Source organism: Sturnira hondurensis, unplaced genomic scaffold (assembly GCF_014824575.4).
Source record: "Sturnira hondurensis isolate 20B ecotype Veracruz unplaced genomic scaffold, ASM1482457v3 Scaffold0018525, whole genome shotgun sequence".
In the NCBI taxonomy this organism is placed as follows: Eukaryota; Metazoa; Chordata; class Mammalia; order Chiroptera; family Phyllostomidae; genus Sturnira; species Sturnira hondurensis.
This window is the reverse complement of record NW_028091156.1, coordinates 4,424,264-4,443,952: the sequence shown is the minus strand read 5'-3', so window position 1 is coordinate 4,443,952 and position 19,689 is coordinate 4,424,264. Positions and strand designations below refer to the sequence as shown.

General features: G+C 53.4%; 1 protein-coding gene across 2 annotated transcripts in view; it reads right to left on the bottom strand.

Annotated features, from left to right (window-relative positions):
* The window catches only part of SUSD4 (sushi domain containing 4), an 89,506-nt gene that overhangs the window by 6,334 nt on the left and 63,483 nt on the right, over positions 1-19,689 (bottom strand). For both annotated transcript variants that reach the window (XM_037069356.1, XM_037069357.1), the window contains exon 5: positions 17,368-17,556. In XM_037069356.1, coding sequence (XP_036925251.1) covers positions 17,368-17,556 — 189 coding nt within the window. The remainder of the gene's footprint in view (positions 1-17,367; positions 17,557-19,689) is intronic.

Genomic DNA, 19,689 nt, shown 5'->3' with positions numbered 1-19,689 from the left:
GCTAATTCTAAGCAGAATAATGCCGTGAAAACCCAGGCAGGGCGGTGTGAATGGAGATTCTTCTGCAATGCTGTTTTTAAATAATGTTTCCTACCACTTAGAAATGATTAGCACCAGTTGTGGGCGTCGAGAGGCTTGGGGCCTGGACACTAGCGTCCCAGGGAGGCTCGGCTGAGACTTAGCCAGAAAGGGGTCGTCATCACGGTCCCCTCTGCTCCCTGCGTTATGGCAGAGCAGAGAGGCGTGGGTGCTCACTGAGAGAAAGGTGAGTGTTGGGGCAGGAGGCACATTAACACGATGTGAAAAGAAAATGCAGCCCTGGCCCAGTAGGCCAGTTGGTTAGAGCGTCGCCCCAATACACCAAGGTGGCAGGTTCGATCCCCAGTCACGGCACATACAAGAGCCAACCAACGAATGCATCAATAAGTGGAACAACAAATCTCTTTTCCTCTCTCTCCCTCCCTTCCTGTCAAATCAATAAGTTAAAAAAAGAAAAGAAAATGCAGCAGCTGCTACTCTGAAGTGTGGAAAATAAAGGACAGATATTCTTCCTGAAAAAAAAAAGTGTGGGGGGAAAAAAGCCCACCATACCATACCAAGATTCTAGTTCTCTCCCTGGGAAAACCCCCTAAAGGTTTTTCAAAGGACCACTGAAGTTTCACGGGCTGAGACCAGCAAGGGTTGTGGACAGTGACCTCTGACCCAGTGGTCCGGGGCTGGCCGGCTGCTCTGTGCCCGACCCTGAACGCACGACCCAGATTCAGCGTGACTGCTGCCCAGTGTAAGAGGCAGGTATGCCCTTCAGAACCCTGGAAACTGGTCCTGAGGGAAGACACCCCACCGTCTCCCTTCTGTGGGGCAGCCGGGGAGCTGGGAGAAATCGGAGTCCTTTCTTAATAGCATCGTGTGGCATCTCAAAGAGCCCGGAGAAGGCAGGGGCTAAGCCTGCGGAGCCCCTCGCCGGGGTGCCGTGGCATTTAGGGCAGGCGGTAGCTCCATGTGTGGGACTGTCCCTGGACACTGTGTGTACCTCACGGGGGGTATCAACATCCCCGGGTGGCCTGGGGAATACCAGCAGCCCCTCCCAAAACACTCCTGGATGTGTTTGAGGCCCCTAGGGTCCCCCACCCCTGGGACCTCTCTCTGTCCCTCACCTTCAGCTCTGGCCCGAGGCCCAGCCCTGTCCGCCCAGTAGGCATGATGCCGGGTGGTGGCTGGAGAGGCAGATGCCAGGGATGGGGCTGCTCTGCTCTCACTGGTTGAATAACCTCAGGGAAGTTACCCCCCTCATCACCGGCTTCCTCCTCTGCCACTCAGAGAGAACAGACCCCGCTAGCCAGAGGTGCTGTGAGGATTTCTGGGCGAAGGGCACCAAGGAAGTGGCCTGCCTGTTAGGTACTACTATGGCCGGGTGCTGGGAACCTGTGTCCCCCACCCTTCCCACCACAAGGTGGAGCTGCTGGGCAGTGTGGGGAAGAAAGCGTTCGCCCAGTGCCTGTGACTCCTGCATTCCTGTGGTCTACCTCTGACCTGGGCCAGGTGTCCCCATGTTGATCCCGGACTCCTGAATGACATGCCTCAGGGTAGATTTTTCACCCTGCCCCTCAGCAAGAACTCGGTCCAGTCAGGAGTGTCCCCCTGGCCAGATAGTCACTCCAGAGCACACTGGGTCCGTGGTCATTCCTGCACTAGGACCCTCCCCAGAGATGGACACCGCCTGGCTCTCAGGCAGAGGCTCCGGGCTGCCCACCGTGCTTTCTGTCATCTGGCTGGCTGCTTCTGGGGGCTGGACGGCACCACCCTCTCCATCGATGGGGCTTCCCCGTGACACAGTTAACCCGGCCCCTCTGCCCTGATGGGGACGCAGAGCTGCCCCTCCCACCCAATCGCCAAGCCCACCCCTTGGCCTCTCATCATTTCCGCTGGGGACTCCCGGCCTCTTCGGTGCGAGCAGTTCATGACACGGGGTCCAGGTTGGGAGTGGGTGTCCCAAGGGCCCCAGGGTCAGGCAGCAAATCCCCCCCTTGTGTCTGGGGGTGACTGGAAACACAAACCCATGCTGTCCCCACACCAGTGTGTGGTCAGAGCACAGCGCCCCTCTGTCCTGTGCCCACACAGACCCCCGTGCCCAGTGTCTGAACACAGAGAAGGTCAGCCAGCCCTGGTGCCCGATGTGAAGCGAAATTGGAGGAAAGCCTGATGCGGGCAAAGTAGAAAAGTGCGACCCCTCCCCGTCTCTTCCCGTTTCGCGTTATCAGCACCAGAGCAGCCGAAAAGGGAGCTGATGAGTCCTGGACAGGCCGCGTTTGGACCCTCTGAGAGGAGAGCCTCCTCACGCTCCCGCCCCAGCACCCTGATTACACACGGTCTCCCGCACACAGGGGAAGGGTGAGACCGCCCTCGCTGCTGGAGCTGCGACCCCCTCTTCTCCTGCCTCGGGCATTGGCCCCCTGGTTCTCGGGCCTGCAGATTCTGACCTGATCATACCCCTGGCTTCCCTGGGCCTCTGGCACGCAGGCGTGCAGACAGCACGTAGTGGGACTCCTCGGTCTCCACCATCACACAGGCCGGTTCCTGTAACGAATATCCTCTACCTCTGTCGTCGCTGTGGCCTCTGCTTGTACACTGAGCCCCCGGAATGCCCCTTCTGAGGCTCAGGGACCACTGAGAAAGTGGGCGTGTGAGGCTGGAAGACTCTGGTGTGGGGAGCACGATGTGCAGACTGCCCCCTCTTAATGGAACCTGGACCCGGTTGCCCCGGTTTGCTCAAGGTTGAGGAAAGAACAACAAAGGGAGGGTGTGTAACCACAGCACCAACTCAAAATGTCCCTGTGCTGTTGAACAAGATGCCGAGCTGCTTTTTCAGGGACAGCAGATGGAAACTGCGAGTCACACAGCCGAAGCACGCGCAGAGGAGAGAACTTTGACCTCCAGCTGCACCTGGAACCGAAGTCTCGCCCCTCCCCGCCGTGGAACCAGAGGGCCAGCACACGGCTGGAACGTAACCCCGGAATCCCTTCGGTAGCCAGACGCAGCCAGGCCAATGCGGCATCCATGCCCCTTTACCGTAAATGGCCAAGCTCCGAAATCCTTCACCTAAAACTTGCCCCTCCAGGGCTTCCACATCCGATCCTTCCCCCACCCCCTCAAAGCCCTTCACGTAGTCTAGCGAGCGAGAGGGATCTGAGGCACCATGAGCTCTCCCATCTTCTTGGTGCCTTCTCGATAAATAACCCTTTGTTTACTCCCAAACCCAAATCCTCTTTTATTCTCTCCCCATCCATCCGTCTAATCTCCTGTTTGCTCTGTGTCTCTGGAGAGCCCCGACTCATCACGTTGCCCCACCTTCGTCTCCAACCCCACCCTGAAACTCCAGGTTGCATTCCACAGCGGCAAGTGGGGGTTACAGACCGCTGCCGCCCTGCTGGAGGGTCGGGTATTGCTCCCTGGGAGCGGGTGGAAGGAGTGGCTCCCCCCCATCCCTTCCCGGAAGCCCCAGCAGGGGCAGGCGCCAGGGGCATCTTCAACCGGCAGCATGGCAGCCAGAGACAGAGTCGGGAGAAATCACCATCCGCTACACGATAGACCAATGTCAAGATCAAGAACTGCTCAAATGGCACGGGGTCACCAGGTCTGTGGGCCGTGACGGAGACCGAGGGGGAGCAGAGCAGCTGCGCTGACGGTGCGCTGTCAGGGGTGCGTGTGGAGGGCGGATCTCAGGTGAGCTGTTGTGGGGAGAGATCGCCCCTGAACCGAAATCGGGAGCCGTCCCAGCCCAGCGGGCCCCACACCAGGACTGGCGCGGCAACAGCGCACTACAAGCCCACGGTTTTGACATAAACAGAGAGGCCAAGAGGCGCTGTTCACAGCGTCTTGTTGCAGTTTTGACCACACCACAACATTCACGGGTGTTTCCGATTTCTGTTTATTAACACGCAATTTTACTACTGTTGAGTCAAATAATAAAAAAATGGGACTTGCCTTCTGTCTGTCTTCTTGTTTTATTTTTTCCCATAAGCCATTTTTATGGAAGATGATACAGTTAATGGTCTGTAATGTGTTGGAAGATAAAAGCCCAAGCCACTGGTTCTTTCTCTACAGATGGATGAGAAGCACCGATACTTGCCTAGCTACGCACACAAACACCTGATAAAGACTCGGAAGGACCCGGTCGAGGGCCATGTTGGGAGGGACGTTCCAGGCCAGGGGAACGACATGGGAAGGCAAGCCGGAGCACACAAAGGAGCTGGGGTGGGGGTCACGTGTGGGCAATGCCTGGGTCCCGTGGCAAGTAGTGGGGATGTCATCGTTTCACAAGCAGGCACGGCCATGTTTCCCAGAGAATGCTCCAGCTGGGGTACGGAGCACAGACTGCAGGGACGGAAGTGGCTGCTGCCACCACCAGGTGAGAAAGCACGGTGGCTTGGGCCAGGACAGTGGCAGCCACCAACATAACGAGAGGGTGATGGGACATATTTTAGAATCTTCTGTTTCTGCAGCTGGGGCTGTCGGAAGATGGAATTGGAGATCCAAGTGAAGAATCAAGGGTGGAGCCCGATTCCTGACATTAGCACCTGGTTAGGGGGCTGTGCCGTTCACCGTGTCAGGGGTTTGTTTCGTTTGTCTGTGGGGAGGGTGTGGTCCCGAGTCTGGCTCCGCACCCGTCTTGTCTGCGCTGCCAGTGAGAGCCACCTCCACACCAGCCAGGCAGCTGGAGAAAACATCTGGGGTGGGAACAGAACTCAGGAGTCATGAGCACAGAGGAAGTCACAAGAAGGCGCACAGTCACGTGGACATGAACGAACAGACCGGCCTTGGATAGGTGCAGGAGGAAGGTGCAGGGATGGTAGACCTGGACACAGGTACGGGTGGATCTGAAGCCAGGATGGTGGAGAGGTCGGTGAGCCGAGATCTGAAGGCTTTCACTTTCTGAATGAAGGGTGAGGGGAGGTGGGGGAGAAGCTTCGTGTTGAGAATTACCTATCACTTATTGCAGCCCTTAACCCATTTATATACTTCGCTATGTGCCAAAGAGGAAAAGGAGGTTTAACTAGAGTCTATGTGCCTTGTGAATATTCACACAAATTATCCTGGGGAGACAGAAGAACGTGGAACATTATAACGTATAGCCTCTATTTTTTTCTTGTTAATCCTTTTGAGGCACAGGCCCGGATGCTTTGATAAGATCTTCCCACCCTTCTTCGTCTTCTACGGGTTCGTGCAGCGCCCTGGGAATTCTTCATGCAGGAAACTGCTGCTCCTTAGTCTCCGAACCCCGATCTACCCCACGGGGTAGTGCCGGAGGCTGCTGGAGGCTTGCCACAGGCCGGTTCCCCTCTTCTTCCTGGGCGCAGAGCTGCCTGCATGGCTAGCACCCCTTGTTCCTCTAAGCGCTGGTTAATGCAATGTGAGCAGAAGAGACCAATCCTACCCCCAGACCCGATCCAGGAAACCCTCCCAGCCTCTGGCTCACTAGAATGGAGACACCTTCCAGGGAGTCCTTAGAAGCCACACCTAGAAGACAGCAGCGCTCTCTTGCCCCTGGATGGCTGCGTGGGAGCGAGGCGGGCACTGACCCATAGCCGTGAATCCCGCTGGACGAAAATAAACGGCCGTTTCATTTGAGCCACGACACGCCCTCNACGGGTTCGTGCAGCACCCTGGGAATTCTTCATGCAGGAAACTGCTGCTCCTTAGTCTCCGTACCCCGATCTACCCCACGGGGTAGTGCTGGAGGCTGCTGGAGGCTTGCCACAGGCCGGTTCCCCTCTTCTTCCTGGGCGCAGAGCTGCCCGCATGGCTAGCACCCCTTGTTCCTCTAAGCGCTGGTTAATGCAATGTGAGCAGAAGAGACCAATCCTACCCCCAGGCCCGATCCAGGAAACCCTCCCAGCCTCTGGCTCACTAGAATGGAGACACCTTCCAGGGAGTCCTTAGAAGCCACACCTAGAAGACAGCAGCGCTCTCTTGCCCCTGGATGGCTGCGTGGGAGCGAGGCGGGCACTGACCCATAGCCGTGAATCCCGCTGGACGAAAATAAACGGCCGTTTCATTTGAGCCACGACACGCCCTCGAGGACCCCCTTACAGGGGCGGGGTGCCCCGTACACAGTGTGCAGCAGCTCGGCACCCACTCTCCGGCTGTGGCTGCAATCACAAGCAGCACCTGCCTCCTGTCACGTGAACACTGCTGTGAAGGGTGTCTTCATGGCTTTAGTAGAGAGTCCTCAGCCCCGGCTGCACATTAGCATCCGCTGGGGAGCTTTGCCTAACTGGCCTGGATCGGGTCCTGGGCTTGGGCAGCCTCCCAAGCTCCCCAGGGGATGCTAACGCGTCCTTCGAGTAGAGAGAGCCCCCTCAGGCCACTGCAAGAGGGAGCTGGGAAAAGCAAGACTGCCTGCTGGAATGGATGACTCGTAGCCATTGGTGAAGCCACAGTGAGAACCAACTGGCCATGGTATCTGGTCTGGGCCTCACTGTCCACCAGATCCTTGCTTTCCAGCCCCTGAACCATCAGCTTTCCATCCGCTGGGAGCCTGTTAGAAATGTAGACTCTCAAGCCACACCCCAGACCTGCCGGAGGGGAAACTTCCTGTTAGCCAGAGTCCCGGGGGTTCACGCTCATGGGGCAGTTTGGGAAGTGCTGCCCCAGGGCTGACTATGAGACAACTTTGTAGCTGAGCTCAGGGGTGACGTGGGGAGAGAGCTCGCTCCTGATGCCGGAACCTGCACCTCGGCCGGCCTGGAAAGGCACAGGGAAGTGGTGGGCAAGCCAGCGAGTCCACGTACCGAGGATGCAAGCAAGCATCATTTCAAGGTCAACTTGAGGGTGCTTGGAGCAGCGATCCTAGGAACCAGGAGTGCAGAGCCACCCAAACCTCTGCCCCCAGAATTCCGCTGGCTTCTAATAGTCGTGACGGCTACTGTGCCCGCTGTCCCCAGTGCCATCTCGGTTTGGGTAGGATTCCAGGAAGCCGGACTGAACCCTCCATGCAGGGCCCCGGTGCTTCTGAGGCCATGTGTGAAACTTTGCTTTCGGCTCAGGGAAAATCAATGACCATTACACAGCCCCTGACATTGTCCACGTTGGTTTTGCCGTGACAACACAGAAGGCTAATCAATGTGTCCACTGAGGGAGCGAACGATGACAAGCCTGTGGCTTTGCTTGTCCCCAGGCTGGAGGGAGCACGGTGTTTACTTGCTGGGAGGTAGGCTGATGGCTCAACTCCAAGATCAGTTTCACCCAGCTACTCTGAGGGAGGAGGTGGGTTCTGTTTTCCATCTCGGAATCACCACATTAGGGCGTCCCTGGAGGTATTCGGCACGCATCCGATGACAACTGAGACACTTCAGTGCAAAGAAGGAAATCACAGCTTCACCTACAAGAAATCTGCAGAGCACCTGGTTTTGGAGACAGGACGGCCCTCAGGGGGAGGGAGCAGGTGTAAAACCAGGGCCGGCTGGGATGGTGTTTTCCCTGCGAGACAAGGCCGATGCTGGAATCCGAAGCCGACAGGTGTCTCTGGGTCCTCACAAGGCTGCTCCTCTTTCTCTGCTGGGACCTGAGAACCAACAGCTTAGTCCAGAGCAGCTTGCGTCACTGCAAGGAGAGGCTAAACCACGAGACGTCTACAGTGCCAACGTGTCCTGAGGTCTCTTATAAAAGAGGACTCCCCCACGGCTGGATTTCCTGATGGTAATTGGAGCATCTTCGTCTTTTGAGAAGGGAAAAAATCAGGGTCACAAGGTGTCTGCTGGAGATAATGAGACATGGAGGTTTTTTTAAAGCGAGGTGAAAAGTAGCAGTGTACCATTGCAGTGGCTCATTCGTGAGACACGGTGCAGTGGGCGGGGGGAGTAAAGAAGCACAGGGAGCCTGAGCCCCAGGCCTTTAACCTAAGAGTTGCTTGCGGACATACCAGCCAATTCTTCTCTCTGGGCAATGCTGGCAGAATCCAGGTCGGGGAACCTTATGCTTTGGGGACAGCAGAGTGTCCCTCAGTGAACTCAAAGGGCCACAGGATCCCTGAACATGTCAAGCAGGATGGTGGCGGAAGTTTCCTTTCACAAGCTACTTTAGCCACAGTGGCCTCCAGAATTCTTGGCTTCTGGGCTTCCTACAAGTTTGCTTTTCTTCCCAGTTTAAAAAAAAAATTAATTCCTCTGAATATGATATTCATGGTGTGAAAATACAGGTGGACGTAGGCACAGCTGTTCACCTGTGATAACCGAGGTAAGGGCTGGTTTTAAAACCCCAGTTCCAACACAATTGGCTTCTTTTTTTTTTTATAACTCCAGCTGTTTTTCCACCTCCTTCAGGCCTGGGCCGATCACACCGCTTCACAGGAGCGGAAGAGACAGCGTCAGGAAACACACTGGCTTCTCATCCATCAAAGAGCAAAGTGGCCGGAATAGATGGGGCCCCTTCCCAGCCTTTTCCACGGGAACCGCAGTCCCTGAGAAAATGGTGAGCTGTGAGATGCGCCAGCCCTGCTGAGCACGTTCACGCTGCCAGAATCCAGGGCGACTGAGCCTCGCGCACCGGCGTTTTGCAAAAACAAACCCCAGAGCAACTAAAAGCCCTCCTCTGGTACAAAAAAAAGAACATGACTGTGGATGTGGGCATTATGGGACAGGTCCTACAGGGAAAAAAATGAATGACATGAGACAGCAAGATGGACACGGAAAGGCGTGAATGTTTTACCTGCTGATCAGTCCGCAGGCCTAAATACTTTGGGGGGAAAAAGACAGAGAATGTGGGTGATCGTTTATGAAGAGAGGTGGAAATGGGCTGGAAGCTGGGGAGGAAAGGCCACCCCAAATCACCCTGCCAAATACTTCCAAGTAATTCCCCCTGAAAAGGGGCCTAGGGAGAGACTCTAAGGCTTATTACCTTTTGTGTGGCTCCTGATTGTGAGAGGTTTTATAGCCATGCAAGACAAGTTCCCTAACTTCCCGGAGAGGAAAGAAGGAAATAAATTCTGCCTGGAGCAGGGATGGAGAAGACGTCCTAGAGTTTCAGGATGAACGTGGGGATTTTCTCGTTTGTGCAGGTCACCTGCTTCCTGAGCGTCACGAAGCCCCTCTCTTGGCCCAAGCTAGGGGCTCAGACCAACCACTGGTCCCCGCTTTGCAGCACTAGCTTGTCCCTCTCCGGGAGCTGACGTTTATTTACTTACTTTTTCTTCTGCTGATTCTAGACAGAGGGGAACGGAGGGAGAACGAGACGGGGAGAAACATCGGTGTGAGAGAGAAACATCGGTCAGTTGCCTCTAGCACGTGCCCTGACTGGAAGTGAACTCGCTACCCATCAATCGGTGGCCTCCTGCATGTGCCCTGACTGGGGGCTGAACCCGCCACCTAGGCATGTGCCCTGACCTGGAATCGAACCCACAAACTTTTAACTTGCAGGACAACACCCAACCCACTGAGCCACACTGGCCAGGGAAAGTGACCTGACATTTAAATATCACAAAATAAAGACCTCCACTTGCATGCCTCTGAGGTTTTCACTTTGACGCAGCAACGTGGCCAAGTGAGAACCTATCGGGGAGAACCACAAACCCAGGAGAAGAAAGGGTGTGCGCCCCGGCAGAAGCTGGCATGCAGGATTCTCATCGTGGACCAGTGGCTGTCTCTGCAAAACACCTGCAACATCCCTACGGACACAAACTGCCAACGGGCTCCCGCAGCACAGGGGGGTTTCAGTTACATTTGTTAATGAGTCAACTCCTTCCCGAGCCTTAGCTCCAAGAGACATTTCCATGGGGACAAGACTGGTAGCACCTGGGGCCAGATTCACTGTGTCCCCAACCAGGGACAGCCCAGGGGGAGGGCTGGGGAGTAGCTGGAGCCTGGGGGGATCCTGTCTCTGACTGTGAGTGTGTGGTGGGGGAGGGGCCATCTGAATCCTCTGTTGGTGTTGTCTTCATTTCTTGATTCGGTGGGAGAAACCACTCCAGAATTCTGCCATCTTTGCTCCCTTCAGTGGGAAGAAGAATCATCTCTCTTCTTTCAATGTCAACGTAAACCTCTGCATTTGAATGAGGTAAAAAAAAATACTTCTAGGAGTCCAGGAGAGCTGGAAGGTTGATGGTCCCGTGTTTCCAACGAGGCTGAAGGAAGGCAAGGTGCTCAGAGGGCCTGTCGAGGGGCTAAGGCTAGTGACCAGGGGACACGGGGAGAGGAAGGGAGGCGAGGGCAGGATTGCCTGTCAGGCCAGGCCTCACAAAACCCAAGAGAGAAAGAGGCTGAACAGAAATAGCAGGGAAGCCTGAAAGCTTGGTCCTACTTGAAAAACAGGAAGAAGATTTCTTGTTTTCCTTAGCACGGGAAGATCAACGTTTCCAGACTCAATGTAGAGAAAAAATAATGAAGCTGCTTGAGGCTGCAGCACAGTCTCCTCTCAAGTTCAAGAGCAATGTGTGACTGAGAAGAGGAAGAAGCCACAGTGGCAATTACTCATTGTAAAAAAAAAAGAGAGAGGGAGAGAAAATTAAGCACAGGGATCCTGGAGACAGGCCAGTAGGACACCCAGGCAGTCACTTCTCCGTAATCACTCCGCTGTGATGTATGAACAGTGCATAGAAAGGGTATTACAATAATTTACTATTGCATGTGAACAATACATTAACAAGACTGCTTGCTAGTTTGTATTCCCCTCCAATAATAATAATAAAAAAACCCTGAAACGGCGAGGGTCACAGCCAAGGTGGTTATAATACAAACGGTGTCAGGCAGAGGAATTTGCCGGAAATGAATGTTTACAGGAAACACAATGGCAGAGGGCATTCCGTGCTACCATCCACGCCAAGATGGTAGCACGTGTTTTCTGCTCGCAGAATGACCTCTGCGTTCTTCAAGACGGGGCTTCCCCTAGTTAACGTCATTGACGAGGGGCGGGCCTAGGATTTCTTCGCCCCCAGGCCCAAGGAACACACATTTGTCTGCAAAGGGAACGGAAGATTCTGAGTGTTTGAGAGTAAGATACAAAAAAAAAAAAAAAAAAAATCCCATAAGACTTTGGTGTAAACTGGGTTCCTTGTTACGGTTCTAAATTGGCTGTCGACTCGCTTACTTGAAAGCTGGGAGTCTGAGGGGGTGGGGGAATTTTTTTCTGTGACACGGCAAATCATTTCATTTCTCTGGTCTCAAGTTCCTAGGGAGGGGGAACTAGATGAATGATTTTTCTCCTGGACAATGGCAAGCACTTCCTTCGGAAACTGCTGAAGTGGGAACAGACTGGCAAAACAGAGCCCCTGGGGGTGGGGCAGCCGGAACCAGAACCGACCTACCTCGGGCCTCTTTGCTTCCTAGGAATCTTGGGCCTCAGGACCTGGAGGGCAGGAGTCCCCGCCCACCTGGCCAAGCATGACCTGATATAAACCTCTCCCGTGATGTTGAGGCTCCGGCAGGCAGCTAAAGCAGAAATGCGCCCTGCTTCTTCCCAGCTACAGAGGCCCCACTGCCCCACTGGGAAACGAAGAGAGGAAGGCGCATTCATTTCTCTTTTCTCCATTTTCTGTTGATTTAATTTCCTTTTTTAAAAAATTTTATTTATTTATCTTTAGAGGGGAAGGGAAGGAGAGAAGGAGAGAAATATCAATGTATGGTTGCCTCTTGTGAGTCCTCTGCTGGGAACTGGCCTGCAACCCAGGCATGTGCCCTGACTGGGAATCGAACCGCGATCGTGTGGTTCGCAGGCCCACACTCAATCCACTGAGCCACACCAGCCAGGGCTAATTTCCTATTGAATCCGGCTGCTGACAGGATCACAGGCGAATCTACAGGGCATTTGACAGCTAATGAGACCGTGACTCTGGCCAGTTGGTCCATTCTGAAGGGTGGGAGGCCTGGGCGGTATAAGAGACTAGTTGGTCACTGCTACTATCAGGTCAGGGGAGGTGAACAGGACTTGAATTCCTAAGAGCAATGCCCCCATGCCCTGGGGACATCTCTGGCTGCCACCAGAGCCCTATCTGGGCAGGTGGGAGGTAGGGAAGGAAGAAAGGATTCCCACAGTGTCTGCCAGTACAGGCAGGGCAGCTTGGGCCAAACTGTGGAGTGAGTTTGGGGACAGGGACAGGGACAGGGACCACTCAGAAGTCACCCATGGGCAGCTGGGCAGATTATTCAGAAAGCAGACACATGTCCTCGAGGAGCTGTCACTGCTATTAAGGTCTTAAATCTGAGGAGGCCCTGATTTCCTGTTCCCCACAGAGGATTTGCTTTGAAGTCCCCAGGTACCTCTTCGCGGAGGCAGGGCTCCCACAGGGAGAAATCCCGCCACAGCATCTTGTGCCCGACTTGGGAACAAAGCCCACTGCCAAGGCAGCCTGGGAGCTGGGAAGCCTCCACATGTCCAAACTGGCTTTGGGGTTTGATCCTAAATTAGAACCTTTCAAGTCATTTCACATTTGGCCAAACAGGGCTTTGCAGTTTCCTATTTTTCTCCTTTTCTTATACAAAGGCGAAGGCCTAAAAGGACCGCTGGGCGCTGGTAGGTTCTTAGGAAATCGCACTGCTGCATTTCCTGGAATTGAATCGGAAACTGATTAAACTTCCATCGCCTGTGCTGTGAGCTCTGAAATGAATGGGAAGGGGAGGAATCGCCCCGGGTATTCTGAGTTTGGGGACGGTCTGGTCGGGTTTAGACACAGAGCTGCCGACGTTCAGCTCCTGAGCAGGTCACGTTTGTTTGCTGCTGGGAGAAAGGCCAGCCCCGCAGGCTGAGCGAGGCCATTGAAAAGGCCAGCATCCCCGGAGGCGCTGCCTAAGTCATCGCCAGTGAAGCGTTCGGTGCCTGTGCTTGCTGGACTGACTTATCGCCCCACCTGGAAAAGGGAGACACTCAAACACAACAGACTCCCACGCCGAGTGTCCACAGCCAACGCCTCCCAGATGCCTGTGTCCCTGCTGCCTTCTGAGGAGACACCGAACAGTGTCACGTCACAGGCCCAACCCCACACAGTCAAGTGACGCCCCGCACCCCATCCCCCGGCTCTTTCAAAACCGCAGAGATCCCTGGCCGGTGTGGCTCAGTGGATTGAGAACCAGCCTGCAAACCAAAAGGTCGCTGGTTCGATTCCCAGTCAGGGCACGTATGTGTCTCGGTTGTGGGCCAGGTCCCCAGTTGGGGGCACATGAGAAGCAACTGATCAATGTATCTCTGGAACATTGATGTTTCTCTCCCTCTCCTTCCCCCTCCCTGCCCCTCTCTCTGAAAGTAAATAAATAAAATCTTTTAAAAATATTTTAAACAACCCCACAGAGACCCCCTTTAGAGCCCTTTGGGTGGCCTCAGAGAACGGAAGCCTCTTCTCACCAAGAAGTCCTGGACAACTTCCATGTGGAATATTCGGACCCGAGTCCCCCGGGCAGGAGTGAGACTGCAAGAACCACGCAGTCTGTCTGTGAGCCCAGGACTGGAGGACAGGGGTCCGTGGTTTGCCTCCGTATTCTCTGCACCTTGCAAGACACTCAGCCTACATGCATTTGAAAAACGTCCACTGAGCGACTAAATGGACCTCCAAGGCCTTTATCGACAAGGACACCACACGGACCCTGGTGTCTTTTCAAACTCTGCCGTCACAATACGTTTGGCCCTTTCTAGATGGAAGCCCTTCCTTCTCCCAAGAGATGTGTGGACAGGACTCCGGTGAAAAGGTCTCATCTTCTAATGGAACAGCTGAGCAAACAGAAGCATCTCCGGGGGTGGGGAGCCTCCAAGTTCAAGTTGTGACTTGAGCTGTCTGTCCCCTTGGCCTTTCCAATCTGCCTCAAAGCAGCAGTCACGTGGCCTCTGATGGCAGTGGGAGCTCCCCGGAAGCTGGGATTTCTACGGGTAGAATAGCTAGACTAGAAAGACAGATTCCCCGCTTCCCTCCCTGGTGAGAATCCTTTAAAATGTTTTTGACTCTTTAAAAAAGGGCTGTAAACATATCGAATTGTTTCCCTGTTGAACTGTAAAGCCATCGGAACAAGTGAATTAGATAATGGACCCTGGTAATTAAGTGCATGAGCTTTGAAGTGACAGAGATGCAAGTTTGAGTCCCAGCTCCCCCACCCACTCACTGTGTGACTTTGGGCAAACGGCTGAACCTCTAGAAGCCACAGTTTGCTCACCAGCAAAATGGGGTTAAAAAGATTACCAGCCACCCGAGGGCAACAGATTCTGTGTCAAGCATTTTGATGCATACTAAGCCCTCAAAATGAAGGGCAATATTACCATTCAGTATTGCCTCTCATTATCTGGGCTTCACCATAAACAAAAAGAGCTAAAAGTATGCAAAAAACAAAACAGCACCTGAACAGCCAAAACAGCACCCCAATGTGTGTGCACAAAAGCTTGGGTACAGGATCCATCCGGTCACGCCCGGGTGCTCGCTTATTTATTGTGACTTTGGACACAGTTTTAGACCGAGGATAATGATGGACACGTGAATGACCACCTACTATGTGCCCACACTTCACTAACTGTGTTATATTTGTCATCACACTGGATCCTCACAGTCCCACCAGGTAAGGGTGATCACCTCCCCCACTTTATAACTGAGGTGATGGAGGCTGATGGGAGCTCAGTGACTTGCCCCTGGTCAAAATGATTAAGAAGGAGACCAAGACGTGAGCCCAGCCAGTCAGGTGTCCATCTACACTCCTAATCAATACGCCACACTGGCTCCACGACCACCCCGCTGAGCCCATTACCCAGCTCAGAGCAGGTGAGGAGCCAGGGTTGGGGGTAGGGAACGCTACAGAGACAGGGGCAGCAACAGCTGAGCAGCAACAGCAATGGCTGAGCAGTGAGACGGGAAAGAGAAAGGCACAAACTGCTGAAGGAGAAGGACTTCCCCAGCACAGCTGAGCACGTCCGGCCACTGAAGGGGTCAGGACAGCCTCGCGGACCCGAAAGCCCCCAAGAGCATCTCGATTCCACAGCACAGTGCAACAAGGTCCATGAATGCAGCCAAGAAAAACCACACTGTGGGCCAGGAAAGACAGAAAAGTGGGGGGAACCAGTGTGGGTGACGTATTAAAGGGTCAGATTCACCCTGGCTGGTGTAGCTCAGTGGACTGAGCGAGGGCCTTTGAGCCAAAGGGTCGCCGTTCGAGTCCCAGTCAGGGCACATACCTGGGTTGCAGGCCAGTTCCCAGCGGGGGATGCACGAGAGGCAACCATACATTGATATTTCGCTCCCTCCCTCCTTCCCTTCCCCTCTAAAGATAAATAAATTTTTAAAAATCTTAAAACAAATAAAAATAAAGGGTCAGATTCCCTCGGAACGACCCCTCTGTGTTGAATGCCCTGTGACAATTTGCATAAGTGAGGCCCCGCTTTTTAAAGAGATGACATGCCATTCGAGGAAGAGTTAAAGAAATACCAACACCCAGGGACCCCTGGGTAAGTGTTTTGTGACCCTTATCTCTTCTTTTAACCGATTGCTTAATTTCACACAGTTTCTGTTCACTCTTGAGACAAAAAACCCTTTAGTCCACCCTGTGCCTCTCAGTCCCCGAGTCAGGCTGTGGTGCCCTTACCCACTGGAGCACGTGAAGTTCTCACGAATAAAGTCCATCAGATAACGTAAATGGACGTTGATTGAAAATGAAGATGTAAAGATTATTTTTTTTAAAAAAAAACACGTGAGATCAAAAAGCATTAAGTGATGGCTTTGATACAAGCAGCTGTCATCCTGCATTGTCAGCATCCCTCCCTCGGGCACAGCCGGGCTGGCAGAAGCGAAGGGACCCAGGAGACGGGGTCCCTGTCCGAGGCCGGTTACAGCTCCCTGTTCAGAACCTCAGCTCAGTGTCCCTTGAAGTTCTTTGTGTGACATCTATTCACATCACCTTCTCTAGGCGCCACAGAAACTGCTTTCAAAGTGTCCAAAGGAAGCTTATCGGAACAGGACTGCTTGAAAGGCATTTAAACCAAATCTGAGAAGATTTTCGAGTAGGCAGTTCCAACGTCTAGGGTAACAATGATCCCCTTTAACCAACCCTGGATTCTCAGTCATCCGAGCCGGCGGAAACCTCGCAGAACTAGAAGCCCCTCTCCTCAGTGGGCCTTGCTCACGGGGCAGGCGGGCCGCGTCCAGACAACAGAACAGCCGTTTCCATGGAAACAGAGGGGCTGTCAGATTTAGGGTTGTCAGATTTCACAAATAAAAACATCGGACACTTGGCTATATTTGCATTTCAGGTAAACAAAAAATAATGGTTGGCCAGAATTAAGTCCCATGCAATATTTAGAACACGTTCGTATAAAAAAATTTATTTGATGTTTATCTGAAATTCAGATTTAACTGGCGTCCTGTATTTTATCTGACATTTCGACTGTGGATTCTGATCCTCTAGGGGTTTGGGGATGGGTGAGAAGCAGGGGTGAACAGGGGCATCCTGGCTCCTGGGAGCACCAGGCCCCCCATGCTCCCCGACCCTTGTCTCCAAGACAGCGCCATGGCTCCAGCCAACCCATCCAAGTCTCGGTAAGAGATGCCTTCCCTGATCCCTCTGGCCGTCCCCTCCACAACACACCTCCTGGTCCAACCTCCTCCCGCACTGAGGTGCACAGGGTGGAAACGCTGCTGGTGAAAATCCGCCTGTTTCCACATCCTATTTTGTCTCATTTCGTTTCCCGAGAAAGACCGAGAAAGGCTTGGGATGGCCTCCCGACCTGAGGCTTCCTTTCCTTTTTTATCTTTCCACACAGCCCTCCTCCCACCCACTGTATTCAAGAGAGGCCAAGAAACAAACGGGGGTTGGTTTTCTTCCACCATAATTTCAAGACCCCGAGTTCAAGTGAGGCCTGAGCCCGGCACGTGCAGCTTGCCTGGCAGGAGTCGTTAGGGGCGCTGCACCCACAGATGCAGGCCTCCCTGCTGCCCTCATTGCTGATTAGTGATCACTGCTGAACCCCACTGTAGGATAATCACGTATACTTAACAGACACAGGGAGGACAGAGCTTCCGCGTGTAGCGAACGTACTTACCGTGGTGCCATAAAAATGCCCAGGAACAGGAAGACACCTTGAGCAATAATAAAACAAAGGAGTGAGGTGAATGATGCTGTAACCCAATCTGTTTGCATTTGGTGCGGAGAAAATGAATTTTGGAAGACATTTAATTTAACTTTGCAATGTTTTGCAGTTGAACCTCTAATGCTTGAAACTTTTCTTTTTTATCCCTTAAGCGGAAGGAGGGAGGAAGTGGGCTTTGTGTCTGGTTGTAAGACAGCGTTTCCTGGGCCCCTGCCCAGGACGGAGGCAAGCGATGCGTCTGCAGTGAACACAGCTGATTGCCGACCACACTTCTCTGGAAACAGACAGCATCGTCCCAAATTCAACTTCCCAAAGAATAATATGTGTTACCTTCCAGAGAAAGGCACTGGGGTGGGCTGGACGACCAGATAAGGTTGTGTAAGCACTCCACGTACGCCGAGCCGTCGAGTTTGAACCCAGGGAAGCAGTGGTAGGAGATGACGGTCCCCACGGGGAAGGAGGTCTGGTACTCGGTGATGTTCACGTAGCCGTTGGAATAGGCCGGCGGCCTCAGGCAGCCTGTGATGAGGGAAAGGCGAAAGGGGAAGTCTCGCTCGGTCACCTTTGCACACTGAACAGGTAAACACAGCCCTGAACTTCTGGCGGGTTCCCGCCCTCCAAGGAGTGAACACCTTAAATGAGCAGACTCCTTATGGACATCCCTATTCTATCTGAAATGCATTAATTTGACGTTATAGTTGCAAATGGCCCTAGAGGGTCGGAAGAAGGGAACTGTGAGGGAGGGTGTAGCTGGTGGAACTTTTACAAAACAACAAAGTTTGGCCCGGTACCCAGGGTCGGGGGTCAGCCCAGGCTCCCCTATCTTTTCTACCTCTTCTAGGTCCCCAAGTGAAGTCATCAGGGTGGACAACCACCGAGGTGCCACAGGGGAAAAAGACACCCTACTATTTGGACAACAGAGGTGAGGTCTTGAGAAGGTTACTGCACAAATTCTGTTCCTCTGTTGCAGAATACAGGACAGGTGGCCCGTGTTAAACTTAAATACAGGCCATTGTTAAACTTTGGAAAATCCAGCTGTGTTTCGTGGGGAATAGGTAAGGAAACCTGGGGTGCGGCAGCTCTCAAACTTGAGAATGATCCAGAAGGAGGGTCTGCTATGACACAGAGCTGCCGGTCCCATGGGTCCACGTGGGCCCCAGGATTTGCATGACTAGGGTCTCGGGGCAGTGGAGCCGCAGCTGCCAGAGGCCTGGGGACCGAGCCTCCAAAGCCCCTCCCTCCGTGAGGCCGCGCTCCGTGGGAATCCGAGTGTTCTCTGAGCGGAAGTAAGCCAGGATGGCTCACTCCTACCCTGAAAACAGCCACTGCCTTTTTGGTCTTGAAGCCCGTGTAGCCCAAGGGGTCATCCCCACTGACACAGAGTCCCATTTAGTGTGGCTGCCACTGTGATCATGGAATGTCTCATTGGTCTCCGCAGTTTCACCGGAGGGTGTAATGACCCCGCCGAGCTGGCGCTCTCCTGGGGAGAACTAATTGTGTGTGAAGTAAATTATGTAGAGTGGAAATACCTAGTTTCCCTTCCGATCCGCAGGCACAAGTTATACCAGATGACTGAACCCTTCTTCCAAGCCGACTTGGCCAGATACCATCCTATGCATCACAGAAGAGCTGGGTGTTTGACCAATCGCATCAGCCAGCGCCCCAGTGTGTGGGGTCTGTGGGTCAGGGCGGAATGCAGGAAGGCGCTCACTCTGGGGTGCCAGGGCTGGCCCTGCTGTGCTGGGTGACGGAGCTCGGGCACCCCAGCCGGCCCCCGCCCAGAACAGCCAACGCTCAGGATGAGGATGGACCGTGTCCGCAAGGCATGGTGCTCAGCCATGTCTTTCGTCCTCACGTGATTGTTTTCTTCCTGAGCTGACAGTGTTTACAGCAAAAGTGAAATGTGTGGGAGGAGACTGGGAATTAGAAAAATAAAATAAAATCGACAGTGGAGAAAAAGGTAAGCAAATTAACATTTGGACAAGTGAATGTATTAGACCCTCTGGGCATAGTTCAAGTAAGTTGGCACAATGACTACGCCCATGCCTCCTGTTGAGAAATATACACTTGAACTTGAACAACATTGGGGTTGAGGCAGTGAACCACACACAGCTGAAAATTGGCATATAACTTTTGCCTCCTGAAAAACTTCAGTGTTGCCCTGGCTGGTGTGGCTCAGTGGATTGAGCCCAGGCTGCAAAGTGAAGGGTCGCTGGTTTGATTCCCAGTCAGGGCACATGCCTGGGTTGCAGACCAGGTACCCAGTGGGGGCTACATGACAGGCAACCACACACTGATGTTTCTTCCCCTTTTTTCTCCCTCCTTTTTCCTCTCTTGAAAAATAAATACATAAAGTCCTGAAAAAAAAACCCAAAACTTCCATCTTTCCTTGGTACCCATGGGGGATTGGTTCCAGGACCCATTATAGATACCAAAATCCACAGATACCCAAATCTGTGGTTGTTCGAGGCCCCTTATAAAACGGCCAAGGCCAGTGCACACCATAGTTCTGAGCTCCCCATCTGGATAAATTAGCTTCCCCTAAATAAAGACAAACTGACTCCCAGTGAGCAGGAGGCCTCAGGACGCCGCTCTCCAAAACACGAAGTTCCCACAGGGGGAAAAAACAGCCTCAGAACCACCTTTCTGCCC